A 16,309-nucleotide genomic window follows, 5' to 3' on the forward strand; every position below is an offset into this window, starting at 1 on the left:
AATTTTAGAGAAAAAATACAAGCTTAAAAATGATTTTAGGATTTTTAAACACATATACCTTTTTACCTTTTAAATTCCTTCCTCTTCTTTCCTGACAATTTAAATCAATGTTCAAATTTTTTTTTTATTGTAAAGAATAATAAATACATTTTCATTTGATTCTTCATTTTAGCTTCTGCTTTTTTGACAAACAATATTTGTGAATCATTTCTTCAAACTTATTATGATTAAAATTCAAATATTCTGGCAGATCTAGAAAATTTGTAGAATCGAATTTAAATCTTATTTCAAAGTCTTTTGAATTTCTTTTAACATTTTTGTTCTGGAAAATCTAGAAGAAATAATATTTTGTCTTTGTTAGAAATATAGCTTGGTCCAATTTGTTATATATTCTAACATAATGCAGATTGGATTTTAACCTATTTAAAACATGTCATCAAAATTCTAAAATTAATCTTAATCAGAAAAAATTACTAATGATGTTCCATAAATTATTTTTTTAAATTTTTAAAAAAAATATTCGAATTAGCTAGTTTTTCCCTTCATTTTTTTCGGTTGAATCTTAAAGAGTCGAAATTGTAGATAAACTATGTTACAAAATCAAATTTTCATTTTTTTCGTGTTTTCTCCTCTTTTAAACCGCTCAATTAAGTGTTTTTTTCATCATTTATTCCAGGGGTCGGGAACCTTTTTGGCTGGGAGAGCCAAACAAGCCAAATATTTTTTAAAGTATTTCTGTGAGAGCCATATAATTATTTTTTTTAAACACTAAATACAACTATTTGCATGCATTTTTAAGAAAAAAAACAACATTTTTAGAGTATAATAAGTCTCTTATTCTTTGTAATAACATTGTTATTCTGAGGCTAACCAAAAATAAATCAAATACTTCTTAACATTAATCCGACTTCTTGAACTGGTGCGGTAGAAACCGGATGGATGGATGAAAATACATCAGAATGTTTTATATTTTGAACATTATTTTTGACACTGTGATTGCCAGCGGAATTATTCATTACTTATCGTGTTAAGCAATGTCAGCTAAGATTTATCTGAGAGCCAGGTGCAGTCATCAAAAGAGCCACAGGTTCCCTACCCCTGATTTATTCTCTACAAAAAAACCTTCCGTAAAAGGAAAAAAAATGCACGGCGGAATGACAGACAGAAACACCCATTTTTTTTTATATATATATATTTATTTATTAAAGGTAAATTGAGCAAATTGGCTATTTCTGGCCATTTATTTAAGTGTGTATCAAACTGGTAGCCCTTCGCATTAATCAGTACCCAAGAAGTAGCTCTGGTGACTCCTGGTTTACATGTTGAAGTAAAGCCCTGCTTGGCTCTACACGTACCTCTTATGTGTGGATGCCATCTACCACACTTATCATTACACCATGTACCAAATATAACAGCTTCCAGGTCGGTAAGTACAACCGGAATTATTCCGTACATTTGGCGCACTGTCCGTTTTAGAGAAAATAAAAGGATTTGAAGTGCGCCTTGTCGTTGAGTAAAAATGTCTCACTTCTTAAGAATGTCGTTTTGTTTGTCGACGTCCTCTCAGGGACCGCCTCCTCTCCCAGTGGCTCCCCCTGCTGGCCGAGTGTCCCCTAACGGCGCGGACCTACGAAGACGGCGCTCTGATGCGGGACCGCTCCGCCACGCACTCGCTCTCCCGCATCCTGCACACGCTCAACGAGTTCACCGTCACGCTGGAAAGCTCTCTGGTCAAAGGTGTGGCGCTCTGACCCCGCCCCCACCGACGGGGACGTGGGTGGAACTCTGGCGTGCTGTAACATAACGGTCCAAACCTTTTGCCTTGTTCCCTGATGTAAATGTCATCACACTTGTGTTTTGCTCCAGGAAGTAGTCCTTTGTGTCATTTCACTGTGGAAAAAAAAAACAACAACAAAACTCCCGGGACTGCGGTCACATTGTTTGTTTTCCTCGCTTGTGTACGCTAAAACCAATAGTGGGTGTGACGGCTTAGCAGCCTGGACGTTTACATCTTTGGGACATCAATGCACTTTTATTATGTACAAACCCCAAAACCAGTGAAGTTGTCGCGTTGTGTAAATGGTAATGGCATCGTCTTGCTGAAATAAGCAGGGGCGTCCATGTTAACCTTGCTTGGATGACAACATATGTTGCTTCAAAAGCTGTATGTACCTTTTCAGCATTGGGCACTAATACACCCCCATACCATCACACATGCTGGCTTTTCCACTTTGCGCCCAGAACAATCCGGATGGTTCTTTCCCTCTTCGTTCCGGAGGACACGACGTCCACAGTTTCCAAAAACAATTTGAAATGTGGACTCTAGTCGGAACCGCATGATACTTTTCCACTTTGCATCAGTCCATCTTAGATGAGCTCGGGCCCAGCGAAGCCGGCGGCGTTTTCGGGTGTTGTTGATAAATGGCTGTGGCTTTGCATAGTAGAGTTTTAACTTGCGCTTGCAGATGTAGCGACCGACTGTTGTTACTGACAGTGGTTTTCCGAAGTGTTCCTGAGCCCGTGTGGCGATATCCTTTACACACCGACGTCGCTTTTTGATGCAGTACCCCCTGAGGCATCCATGGTTCGTAGTATCATCGCTTACGTGCGGTGATTTCTCCAGATTTTCTGAAACTTTTGACTATATTACGGAGCGTAGATGGTGAAATCCCTAAATTCCTTGCAATAGCTGGTTGAGAAATGTTCTTCTTAAACAATTTTCTCAGGTTTTGTTGACATAACGGTCCAAACCTTTTGCCTTGTTCCCTGATGTAAATGTCATCACACTTGTGTTTTTCTCCAGGAAGTAGTCCTTTGTGTCATTTCACTGTGGGGAAAAAAAAACAACAACAAAACTCCCGGGACTGCGGTCACATTGTTTGTTTTCCTCGCTTGTGTACGCTAAAACCAATAGTGGGTGTGACGGCTTAGCAGCCTGGACGTTTACATCTTTGGGACATCAATGCACTTGTATTATGTACAAACCCCAAAACCAGTGAAGTTGTCGCGTTGTGTAAATGGTAATGGCATCGTCTTGCTGAAATAAGCAGGGGCGTCCATGCTAACATTGCTTGGATGGCAACATATGTTGGACTCTAGTCGGGACCGCAGAATACTTTTCCGCTTTGCATCAGTCCATCTTAGATGAGCTCGGGCCCAGCGAAGCCGGCGGCGTTTTCGGGTGTTGTTGATAAATGGCTTTGGCTTTGCATAGTAGAGTTTTAACTTGCACTTGCAGATGTAGCGACCGACTGTTGTTACTGACAGTGGTTTTCCGAAGTGTTCTTGAGCCCGTGTGGTGATATCCTTTACACACCGATGTCGCTTTTTGATGCAGTACCGCCTGAGGCATCCATGGTTCGTAGTATCATCGCTTACGTGCGGTGATTTCTCCAGATTTTCTGAAACTTTTGACTATATTACGGAGCGTAGATGGTGAAATCTCTAAATTCCTTGCAATAGCTGGTTGAGAAATGTTCTTCTTAAACAATTTTCTCAGGTTTTGTTGACATAACGGTCCAAACCTTTTGCCTTGTTCCCTGATGTAAATGTCATCACACTTGTGTTTTGCTCCAGGAAGTAGTCGTTTGTGTCATTTCACTGTGGGAAAAAAAAAAAACAACAACAAAACTCCCGGGACTGCGGTCACATTGTTTGTTTTCCTCGCTTGTGTACGCTAAAACCAATAGGGGGTGTGACGGCTTAGCAGCCTGGACGTTTACATCTTTGGGACGTCAATGCACTTGTATTATGTGCAAACCCCAAAACCAGTGAAGTTGTCACGTTGTGTAAATGGTAATGGCATCGTCTTGCTGAAATAAGCAGGGGCGTCCATGCTAATATTGCTTGGATGGCAACATATATTGCTTCAAAAGCTGTATGTACCTTTTTCAGCATTAATGGTAAGTTACCCATGCCTTGGGCACTGATACACCCCCATACCATCACACATGCAGGCTTTTCCACTTCGCGCCCAGAACAATCCGGATGGTTCTTTCCCTCTTCGTTCCGGAGGACACGACGTCCACAGTTTCCAAAAACAATTTGAAATGTGGACTCTAGTCGGGACCACAGAATATTTTTCCACTTTGCATCAGTCCATCTTAGATGAGCTCGGGCCCAGAGAAGCCGGCGGCGTTTCCGGGTGTTGTTGATAAATGGCTTTGGCTTTGCATAGTAGAGTTTTAACTTGCACTTGCAGATGTAGCGACCGACTGTTGTTACTGACAGTGGTTTTCCGAAGTGTTCCTGAGCCCGTGTGGCGATATCCTTTACACACCGACGTCGCTTTTAGATGCATCCATGGTTCGTAGTATCATCGCTTACGTGCAGTGATTTCTCCAGATTTTTTGAAACTTTTGACTATATTACGGAGCGTAGATGGTGAAATCCCTAAATTCCTTGCAATAGCTGGTTGAGAAATGTTCTTCTTAAACAATTTTCTCAGGTTTTGTTGACAAAGTGGTGACCCTCCGCCCCGTCCTTGTTTGTGAATGACTGAGCATTTCACGGAAGCTGCTTTTATACCCGCCTGTTCCCAATCAGCCCGTTCACCTGTGGGACGATCCAAACATAAGTGTTTGATGAGCATCCCTCAACTTTCTCCGTCTTTTTTGCCACCTGTGCCAGCTTTTTTGAAACATGTTTCAGGCATCAAATTCCAAATGAGCTAATATTTGCAAAAGACAACAAAGTTTACCAGTTGGAACGTTAAATACCTTGTCTTTGCAGTCTATTCAATTGAATATAGGTTGAAAAAAATTTGCAAATCATGGTATTCTGTTTTTATTTACCATTTACACACCGTGACTACTTCACTGGTTTAGGGGTTTGTAGCACCGTGGAGTAGTACCGAATGCTTCTCCTTACTCAAAGATGAGAACCAAGTCTAGAATGTCCCTAAGCTGTAACAAGTCAAGTTGTTGTCTACCTTTTTAACGTGATGAACCGCTTCTTGCACGCTCTTGAACCCCCAGAGGAAACGCACGCATGGCCAAATCTCTCAGTTTAATGTCTCCCCGGGCCGGACTCGCTCCACTGGATGTCCACTCTGATGGACAAAGACTTCACTGATACCTGCCGTGCTTTGACGGCCTCGTGTAAATATCTCCGTGTCGTGGCACCTGGTTAGAAGGGCCCCTCGTTAGTTGTGGATGTCGTCTCTTCAGAACCACTTAAAAGTATTGGCTCCGTGTCGCGTTTCCACCACGAAGGAAACGCCGTCTTTCTCCTGCACTGTCCCGCCAGCACGATGTGTAACACGGACGGACTAGAGAGAGCAATAATAATAATAATGGTTATTTATTATGACAAATGTGCTGTCACATATTAAAGTTAATAATGAAATAACAGGAAATGTCTCGTTTTTTTTCCCTTTATGTACGCTCAGCACTCACCTGTGGGCTTGTAGCGCTCCTGCGGTCCCGTATTAAACATGCTTTACCTTATCTTCCGGACCACAGGGCGCACTGGATTATAAGAGGGCTGTTTTCATACTAATTAAGCTGACTCTTTCCGTTTGATTTTCAGACCACTTCCAGATGCCGCCATTAACGCATTGTAAGGGCTGGTCTCCTAAAGCTTTGGTAAATAAATAAATGATAAATGGGTTGTACTTGTATAGCGCTTTTCTACCTTCAAGGTACTCAAAGCGCTTTGACACTACTTCCACATTTACCCATTCACACACACATTCACACACTGATGGAGGGAGCTGCCATGCAAGGCACTAACCAGCACCCATCAGGAGCAAGGGTGAAGTGTCTTGCTCAGGACACAACGGACGTGACGAAGTTGGTACTAGGTGGGGACTGAACCAGGGACCCTCGCGTTCCGTAGGGCCACTCTCCCACTGCGCCACGCCGTCCCATACAACTTGTACTCACCTGTGGACTTGCAGCGCTCCTTCGGTCCCGTATTAAATGTGTTTTTACCATATCTTCCGGACCACAGAACGCACCGGATTATAAGGGGGCTCTTTTCATACTAATTAAGATGACTCTTTCCGTTTGATTTTCAGACCACTTCCAGATGCCGCTATTAACGCATTGTAAGGGGCTGGTCTCCTAAAGCTTTGGTAAATAAATGATAAATGGGTTGTACTTCCATCCATCCATGTTCTACCGCTCATTCCCTTTTGGGGTCGCGGGGGGCGCTGGCGCCTATCTCAGCTACAATCGGGCGGAAGGCGGGGTACACTCTGGACAAGTCGCCACCTCATCGCAGGGCCAACACAGATAGACAGACAACATTCACACTCACATTCACACACTAGGGCCAATTTTAGTGTTGCCAATCAACCTATCCCCAGGTGCATGTTTTTCGAAGTGGGAGGAAGCCGGAGTACCCGGAGGGAACCCACGCATCCACGGGGAGAACATGCAAACTCCACACAGAAAGATCCCGAGCCTGGATTTGAACCCAGGACTGCAGAACCTTCGTATTGTGAGGCAGACGCACTAACCCCTCTGCCACCGTGAAGCCTGGGTTGTACTTGTATAGCGCTTTTCTACCTTCAAGGTACTCAAAGCGCTTTGACACTACTTCCACATTTACCCATTCACACACACATTCACACACTGATGGAGGGAGCTGCCATGCAAGGCGCCAACCAGCACCCATCAGGAGCAAGGGTGAAGTGTCTTGCTCCGGACACAACGGACGTGACGAAGTTGGTACTAGGTGGGGACTGAACCAGGGACCCTCGGGTTCCGTACGGCCACTCTCCCACTGCGCCACTTCGTCCCATACAACTTGTACTCACCTGTGGACTTGCAGCGCTCCTTCGGTCCCGTATTAAATGTGTTTTACCATATCTTCCGGACCACAGAACGCACCGGATTATAAGGGGGCTCTTTTCATACTAATTAAGATGACTCTTTCCGTTTGATTTTCAGACCACTTCCAGATGCCGCTATTAACGCATTGTAAGGGCTGGTCTCCTAAAGCTTTGGTAAATAAATAAATGATAAATGGGTTGTACTTCCATCCATCCATTTCTACCGCTCATTCCCTTTTGGGGGTCGCGGGGGGCGCTGGCGCCTATCTCAGCTACAATCGGGCGGAAGGCGGGGTACACTCTGGACAAGTCGCCACCTCATCGCAGGGCCAACACAGATAGACAGACAACATTCACACTCACATTCACAAACCAGGGCCAATTTTAGTGTTGCCAATCAACCTATCCCCAGGTGCATGTTTTTGGAAGTGGGAGGAAGCCGGAGTACCCGGAGGGAACCCACGCATCCACGGGGAGAACATGCAAACTCCACACAGAAAGATCCCGAGCCTGGATTTGAACCCAGGACTGCAGAACCTTCGTATTGTGAGGCAGACGCACTAACCCCTCTGCCACCGTGAAGCCTGGGTTGTACTTGTATAGCGCTTTTCTATCTTCAAGGTACTCAAAGCACTTTGACACTACTTCCACATTTACCCATTCACACACACATTCACACACTGATGGAGGGAGCTGCCATGCAAGGCACTAACCAGCACCCATCAGGAGCAAGGGTGAAGTGTCTTGCTCAGGACACAACGGACGTGACGAAGTTGGTACTAGGTGGGGACTGAACCAGGGACCCCCGGGTTCCGTACGGCCACTCTTCTACTGCGCCACGCCGTCCCATACAACTTGTACTCACCTGTGGACTTGCAGCGCTCCTTCGGTCCCGTATTAAATGTGTTTTACCATATCTTCTGGACCATAGGGCGCACCGGATTATAAGGGGGCTCTTTTCATACTAATTAAGATGACTCTTTCCGTTTGATTTCAGACCGCTTCCAGATGCCGCCATTAACGCATTGTAAGGGCTGGTCTCCTAAAGCTTTGGTAAATAAATAAATGATAAATGGGTTGTACTTCCATCCATCCATTTCTACCGCTCATTCCCTTTTGGGGTCGCGGGGGGCGCTGGCGCCTATCTGAGCTACAATCGGGCGGAAGGCGGGGTACACTCTGGACAAGTCGCCACCTCATCGCAGGGCCAACACAGATTAGACAGACATCATTCACACTCTCGGGCCAATTTTAGTGTTGCCAATCAACCTATCTCCAGGTGCATGTTTTTGGAAGTGGGAGGAAGCCGGAGTACCCGGAGGGAACCCACGCATCCACGGGGAGAACATGCAAACTCCACACAGAAAGATCCCGAGTCTGGATTTGAACCCAGGACTGCAGAACCTTCGTATTGTGAGGCAGACGCACTAACCCCTCTGCCACCGTGAAGCCTGGGTTGTACTTGTATAGCGCTTTTCTACCTACAAGGTACTCAAAGCACTTTGACACTACTTCCACATTTACTCATTCACACACACATTCACACATTGATGGAGGGAGCTGCCATGCAAGGCACTAACCAGCACCCATCAGGACCAAGGGTGAAGTGTCTTGCTCAGGACACTACGGACGTGACAAAGTTGGTACTAGGTGGGGACTGAACCAGGGACCCTCTGGTTCCGTACGGCCACTCTCCCACTGCGCCACGCCGTCCCATACAACTTGTACTCACCTGTGGACTTGCAGCGCTCCTTCGGTCCCGTATTAAATGTGTTTTACCATATCTTCCGGACCATAGGGCGCACCGGATTATAAGGGGGCTCTTTTCATACTAATTAAGATGACTCTTTCCGTTTGATTTTCAGACCGCTTCCAGATGCCGCCATTAACGCATTGTAAGGGCTGGTCTCCTAAAGCTTTGGTAAATAAATAAATGATAAATGGGTTGTACTTCCATCCATCCATTTCTACCGCTCATTCCCTTTTGGGGTCGCGGGGGGCGCTGGCGCCTATCTCAGCTACAATCGGGCGGAAGGCGGGGTACACTCTGGACAAGTCGCCACCTCATCGCAGGGCCAACACAGATTAGACAGACATCATTCACACTCTCGGGCCAATTTTAGTGTTGCCAATCAACCTATCTCCAGGTGCATGTTTTTGGAAGTGGGAGGAAGCCGGAGTACCCGGAGGGAACCCACGCATCCACGGGGAGAACATGCAAACTCCACACAGAAAGATCCCGAGTCTGGATTTGAACCCAGGACTGCAGAACCTTCGTATTGTGAGGCAGACGCACTAACCCCTCTGCCACCGTGAAGCCTGGGTTGTACTTGTATAGCGCTTTTCTACCTACAAGGTACTCAAAGCACTTTGACACTACTTCCACATTTACTCATTCACACACACATTCACACATTGATGGAGGGAGCTGCCATGCAAGGCACTAACCAGCACCCATCAGGACCAAGGGTGAAGTGTCTTGCTCAGGACACTACGGACGTGACAAGTTGGTACTAGGTGGGGACTGAACCAGGGACCCTCTGGTTCCGTACGGCCACTCTCCCACTGCGCCACGCCGTCCCATACAACTTGTACTCACCTGTGGACTTGCAGCGCTCCTTCGGTCCCGTATTAAATGTGTTTTACCATATCTTCCGGACCACAGAACGCACCGGATTATAAGGGGGCTCTTTTCATACTAATTAAGATGAATCTTTACGTTTGATTTTCAGACCGCTTCCAGATTGCCGCCATTAACGCATTGTAAGGGCTGGTCTCCCAAAGCTTTGGTAAATAAATAAATGATAAATGGGTTGTACTTGTATAGAGCGTTTCTACCTTCAAGGTACTCAAAGCGCTTTGACACTACTTCCACATTTACCCATTCACACACACATTCACACACTGATGGAGGGAGCTGCCATAAGGGGGTTGTTTTCATACTAATTAAGCTCACTCTGTTACGGTTCGGACTCCTGCCAGCGCCGTTTGTCCGTCTGTGCGCACCTCGGGACACGCCCACGTCAGCTGCAATCAATCACCGGCAATTTTCACACCTGACGGTAATGACGGAGCTACCTTCATAAACCTGGACAACCTGCCATCACTGGCCGGATTATAGCCTTCTGTACCTGAGTAAGCATTCTGTATCTGGCTTCCATCCTGCCTACTCGCTCTTCCCCTGTTATGTCTGATGCTCCTGTTGTCTTCCTGCAGCACTCCCCGTGTCTCCTGTGATCCCCTGTTGTTCCCCTTGCCCCCCCCCCCCCCCCCCCCCCCCCCCCCCGGACTGCCTTTTGGCTTCTCGACCTCCCGCTTGGACATGTTTTCCCACGGACTTCCGCGTTCCTTCGCTCACGTCAACATTTCGGTAAGACACACCACAGCTAATCTACACACACAGCCTTACACCATACACACTTGTGTTTTTGTCACACTTCATTTCCTTGGTTTATTCATTAATATTGTTTATATTCTTATTATATATATATATATTTACTTTATATAAAAATAAATCTTTTGACAGTACTGCCACCTGGTGTTAGTCTGCCGTCATCTCCTCTTAGTAAAACATAACACACTCTTTCAGTTGATTTCAGACCGCTTCCAGATGCCGCTATTAACGCATTGTAAGGCGTAAAATTTCCAATAAAGACAAAAAAACCCCCTCAAGGTCATCAAAAACTATTATTTTACAGCTAAAAGAGAATTTAAGCAGCAACATAGATTGGTAGAATATCTCAGATACGTTTTATTGCTTGTTGCTAGGAAGATTTCACAACATTGTGGGGTGGCACAAAATTTCCAATGCGATGAGGTGGCGACTTGTCCAGGGTGTACCCTGCCTTCCGCCCGATTGTAGCTGAGATAGTCGCCAGCGCCACCGCGTGACCCCGAAAGGGAATAAGCGGTAGGAAATGGATGGATGGATGGACAAAAACACTCAAGGTCATCAAAAAACTGTTATTTTTACAGTTAACATGGAATTTAAGCAGCAACATAGATGGGTAGAATTTCCTAGATTCTTTTTTTTTTTTTCTTGTTGCTCGTCAGATGTCGTAGGGCACAACATTGTGATGTGGCGTAAAATTTCCAATGAAGAAAAAAATACTCAAAGTCATCCAAAACTGTTATTTTTACACCTAAAATAGAGTTTAAGCAGCAACATGGATGAATATAATTTCTCAGACACCTTTTCTTTCTTGTTGCTAAGCAGATTTGATCAGGCACAGCATTGTGGGGCGGCGCAAAATTTCCAGTGAAGCCAAAGGATGAAATGGCATTTTTACACTTCAAATTTTGACGACCGGGTCGCGTGGTGACGCAGGGGTTTGTTCTCCCAGGATGCAGACGGACTCCGGACAAAGCGTGCAGGTAGAAAATGATTTATTTTGGAAAATAAATGAGACAGAAACAAACAAAAACCTGCTAATTGCACAGAAGGCAAAAGAGCCTAGCGTGGAAGCTAGCAGGAATCAAAACTGTCGGCGACTGTTGCATAAAGCAAGTTAGGAAGCCAGACTGACTAACTGGGAAAAGTTGAATTAAATAGTGCTTTGATTAGTACTCAGGAACCAGAGTGAGCGTCCCGAACACCAACCAAAAAAACAAACTCAAGGGTGCAGAGAAAACAGGAACTGAGGGAGTCCAAAAAACAAACAGAACATGATAACGGGCAGCATGATAACAGTACCCCCCCCCTTCAAGGACAGATTCCAGATGTCCCTAGAAAAAAAATACGTGGATACTTCAAAAGTCATACATGTGTCCCGTGAAAAAACATCTCTGATAACTAAAGTTCCTTGGGTGGATAATGTCAACTCACTACACCGGTATGTTTTAGCGCTTTCACAGCGAGTTTACTGACAGATATAAGTAAGAACTTTACACTACTTTATATTAGAAATGGCAACAGCGGAGGATGAATGTCCCATAACATCAAGATATAGAAAAAGAAGAAGCTTAATCGACAACGGCGTCGTCATGTACGCAATTTTTCAGGATTTATGCAGATCCCAAATACAGATCAGCAGGTAGCAGAAGGTAAGAGAAGTACCCACACCATAATAATACTCCCATGTTGAAGCACAGTACAATCCATCAAGCGGTGTGGCTTCATAGCTTACCAGAGTCGTAAAAATGGCGGCGCGCATGGACGCGACGTTTCAGGCTCTCCCTTAGGTGCATTGTTTTTATTGTTTTTATATAGTTTATTACTAGCCCAGTCAGCAACTTGCTGGCGAAGGTTATGTACAGCCGAAACGATTTGTTGGAGATTGGATTGCGGTCTGAGCAGACTATTTCGGTGGATTTTACAAGCCGACACAACATCCCAGAGGAGTTAGCACGTAGCCCTGGAGCTCCATGGCTACTGTGCCCGGCGAGGAGGAGGCGGAGGCGAAGGGGCGGCGTGTTAGCCAGACTAAAAATGAACCCAAACAGACCACCGATCCCAAGTCTATTCCTGGCTAATGCGAGGTCGCTCGCTCCTCATGGTGAAGAGGACAAGATGGACGAAGTGAGGCTCCGTGTAGCACAAAACACTGTGATGGACAGCTGCGCCCTATTGTTTACGGAAACCTGGCTAACGTCCTCAATACCCGACGCTAGCATAGAGTAACCGGTCACACAGCACACAGACAGGACAGAAACGCAGTGTCTTCCGGCAAGCGGCGTGGGGGTGGACTGCTAACCTACCTAAACAACAAGTGGACTTCTGATTCAAAGGTAGTTAACAGCCACTGTTCCCAAGATCTGGAATATTTTACAGTTAAATGCCGACCCTTCCATCTAGCCAGGGAGCACTCTGCTGTCCTGATCACAAACGTGTATATAGCTCCCGATGCTAACGCTAGCACGGCGCTAGCTCTGTTGCACGATACAATCAGTGCACAACAGAACAAATATCCCGACGGCATCCACATCATAGCGGGGGACTTTAATCATGTCGACCTGAAAAAAGTGCTCCCCAAACTTCACCAGCATGTGAAGTGTGCTACGAGGGGAGCTAACACACTGGACAAAGTCTATTCCAACATAAAAAAAGGATATAGAGCCAAACAACTTCCCCAATTAGGCAAGTCTGACCACATATCCCTGCTCCTTTTGCCAGCTTACACACCAATAAGAAAAAGTGCTCCTATCACAACCAAAACGGTCAAAACATGGCCGGAGGGAGCCATGGAACAGCTGCAGGACTGCTTTGATACAACAGACTGGTCAGTTTTTGAAAACCCAGACTTGGAGCAGTACACAGAAGCAGTCCTGGGGTACATCAAACACTGCATAGACACTGTCACAGTGGACAAGCGCATCCGAGTCTACCCCAACAGGAAGCCCTGGATGACAAAAACAGTCCAGGGCTTACTCAAAGAGAGAGACAGTGCCTTCAAAGCGCAGGACCTGGCACTCTACAGTGCTGCCAGAGCCAATCTGAAGAGAGGCATCAAAGAGGCAAAAGCCGAACATAGGAGGAAAATGGAAGCCCACCTGCAGAGCAACAACACCAAGGAGGTATGGAAAGGAATAAAAGACATGACCAACTTCAGACCCAGTAACCCTTCGGCTGACGGCGACGCCTCTCGAGCGGGGGAGTTAAACAGCTTCTTCGCCCGATTTGAGAGAAAAACACCTGCAGCCGTCACAACAGTTCCACCCAACACCCACAGCAGCTGCACCCTTATACTGGAGGAGCATGAGGTGAGACGCACGCTGAAGGCAGTGAACCCGAGGAAGGCTACGGGCCCAGATGGAGTCCCGGGACAGGTACTAAGAGACTGTGCAGACCAGCTGGCCGGAGTATTTACGAAGATCTTCACCCAGTCCCTCTCCCAGGCCGTCATCCCATCATGCCTGAAGACCTCCACAATAATCCCGGTGCCGAAGAAGAACTCTGTCAGATGTCTGAATGACTACCGTCCAGTTGCACTTACACCTATAGCTATGAAGTGCTTCGAGAAGCTGGTACGGACCCATATCACCTCAGTCCTCCCTCCCGAGCTCGACCCACACCAGTTTGCCTACAGAGCCAACAGGTCCACAGAGGACGCCATCGCCACAGCCCTACACTCCTCCCTGGGTCACCTGGAGACGGGGGGAAGCTACGTGCGGCTGCTTTTTGTGGATTATAGCTCGGCATTTAACACCATTATTCCTGATAGACTGGTGTCCAAACTGTCAGACCTGGGTCTCTCGAACTCCATCTGCATGTGGATTAAGGACTTCTTATCCAACCGCCCCCAGAGGGTGCAGTTGGGTCGCCACATGTCATCAAGCCTGCACCTCAGTACCGGCTCTCCACAAGGCTGCGTGCTGAGCCCCCTTCTCTACTCCATCTACACATACGACTGGACACCTGCCCACTCCAGCAACTCCATCATCAAATTTGCGGATGACACCACCGTAGTGGGGCTCATCTCGGAGGGAGACGAGGCTGCATATCGGGATGAGGTGGAGAAGCTGTCGGATTGGTGCAAAGTCAACAACCTGGCCCTGAACACCTCCAAGACCAAGGAGCTGGTCATAGACTTCAGGAGGAAAAAAACGGACATCCTGCCCCTGATCATCAGTGGTGACTGTGTGGAGAGGGTCTCCGACTTCCGCTCCCTGGGAGTCCACCTGGCCAACGACCTATCCTGGAGCACCAACACCACGGCTACCATCAAGAAGGCACACCAGAGACTGCACTTCCTGAGAATAGTCAGGAACAACCACCTCTCACAGGAACTGCTGGTGTCCTTCTACCGGTGCTCCATTGAGAGCATCCTGACCTACTGCATCTGCGTGTGGTTCAGCAGCTGCACGGCCGCAGAGAGAACGGCGCTCCAGAGAGTCATAAAGACCGCCCAGAAGTTAATCGGATGCCCCCTCCCCTCCCTGGCTGACCTGTACAGCTCCCGCTGTCTCAGGAAAGCACAGAGCATCCTGAAAGACCCATTCCACCCCGGGCACAGCCACCTGGAACTGCTACCCTCAGGCAGACGCTACAGGGTGCTAAAAGCGAGCACCAATAGACTAAAAAATAGCTTTTACCCAAGAGCCATAGTAGCACTAAACAGGCACTGAGTGTCCATATGTCCATCATGTCCTCATGTGTAATGTTTAAATGTTTTTCTATTTTTTTGGACTACAATGTGAAATAATGTTTTATGTATGTATACATAGATACATCTGTCATCTCTATCTTTTTTTTTAAATTTATTTTTTATTTATTTATTTATTTATTTATTTATTTATTATTATTATTATTTTTTTTAATTTATACTACCATATTGTATATGCACCTTAGGAGGAGCTGCTCCAATTTCGTTGTTCTTTGAACCTGTTCATTGCAATAATGACAATAAAACTCTATTCTATTCTATTCTACTAAAACATTTTGATAGATTTTTGAGCGCCGTGTGTAATGTTCAATATTTTCAAAGGAACATAGAACATGTTGGTGGTGTATACTTGAGTCGTATCGCCATCATATTACACTCTAACCCAGGGGTCAGCAACCTTTTTGAAAGCAAGAGCTACTTCTTGGGTACTGATTAATGCCAAGGGCTACCAGTTTGATACACACTTCAATAAATTGCCAGAAATAGCCAATTTGCTCAATTTACCCTTTAACTCTGTTATTATTAATTATATTTATCTTTGTGGAAACACTGATCATCTTAATGATTTCTCACAATAAATATATATAGAAACAGATAAATATCATCAAAAAAATGGGTATTTCTGTCTGTTATTCCGTCGTACATTTTTTTTTCCTTCTACGGAAGATTTTTGGTTGAGAATAAATGATGAAAAAAACACTTAATTGAACGGTTTAAAAGAGGAGAAAACACCAAAAAATGAAAATTACATTTTGGAACATAGTTTATCTTCAATTTTGACTCTTTAAAATTAAAAATTCAACCGAAAAAATTGAAGAGAAAAACTAGCTAATTTGAATATTTTTGAAAAAATGTAAAAAATAATTTTTGGAACATCATTAGTAATTTGTCCTGATTAAGATTAATTTTAGAATTTTGATGACATGTTTTAAATAGGTTAAAATCCAATCTGCACTTTGTTAGAATATATAACAAATTGGACCAAGATTTTTTTCTAACAAAGACAAATCATAATTTCTTCTAGATTTTCCTGAACAGAAATTTTAAAGGGAAATTTAAAAGAAGATTTAAATTTGATTCTAAAGATTTTCTAGATTTGCCAGAATATTTTTGGGGAATTTTAATCATAACAAATTTGAAGAAATATTTCACAAATATTCTTCGTCGAAAAAACAGAAGCTAAAATGTAAGAATTAAATTAAAATGTATTTATTATTCTTTACAATAAAAAGAGGAAGGAATTTAAAAAGGTATATGTGTTTAAAAATCCTAAAATCATTTTTAAGCTTGTATTTTTTCTCTGAAATTGTCTTTCTGAAAGTTATAAGAAGCAAAGTAAAAAAAAAATGCATTTATTTAAACAAGTGAAGACCAAGTCTTTCAAATATTTTCTTGGATTTTCAAATTCTATTTGAGTTTTGTCTCTCTT

General features: G+C 44.7%; 1 protein-coding gene across 1 annotated transcript in view; it reads left to right on the forward strand.

Annotated features, from left to right (window-relative positions):
* Positions 1 to 5,356, forward strand: part of LOC133549090 (DENN domain-containing protein 5B-like) — a 102,859-nt gene extending 97,503 nt beyond the window's left edge. Inside the window, 1 exon segment of the mRNA XM_061894210.1 lies at positions 1,568 to 5,356. Within this exon segment, the coding sequence (XP_061750194.1) occupies positions 1,568 to 1,751 (184 nt within the window). The 3' untranslated portion in view covers positions 1,752 to 5,356.
* The last annotated feature ends 10,953 nt before the right edge of the window (positions 5,357 to 16,309 follow it).

Source organism: Nerophis ophidion, linkage group LG03 (genome assembly GCF_033978795.1).
Source record: "Nerophis ophidion isolate RoL-2023_Sa linkage group LG03, RoL_Noph_v1.0, whole genome shotgun sequence".
NCBI classification, from domain to species: domain Eukaryota; kingdom Metazoa; phylum Chordata; class Actinopteri; order Syngnathiformes; family Syngnathidae; genus Nerophis; species Nerophis ophidion.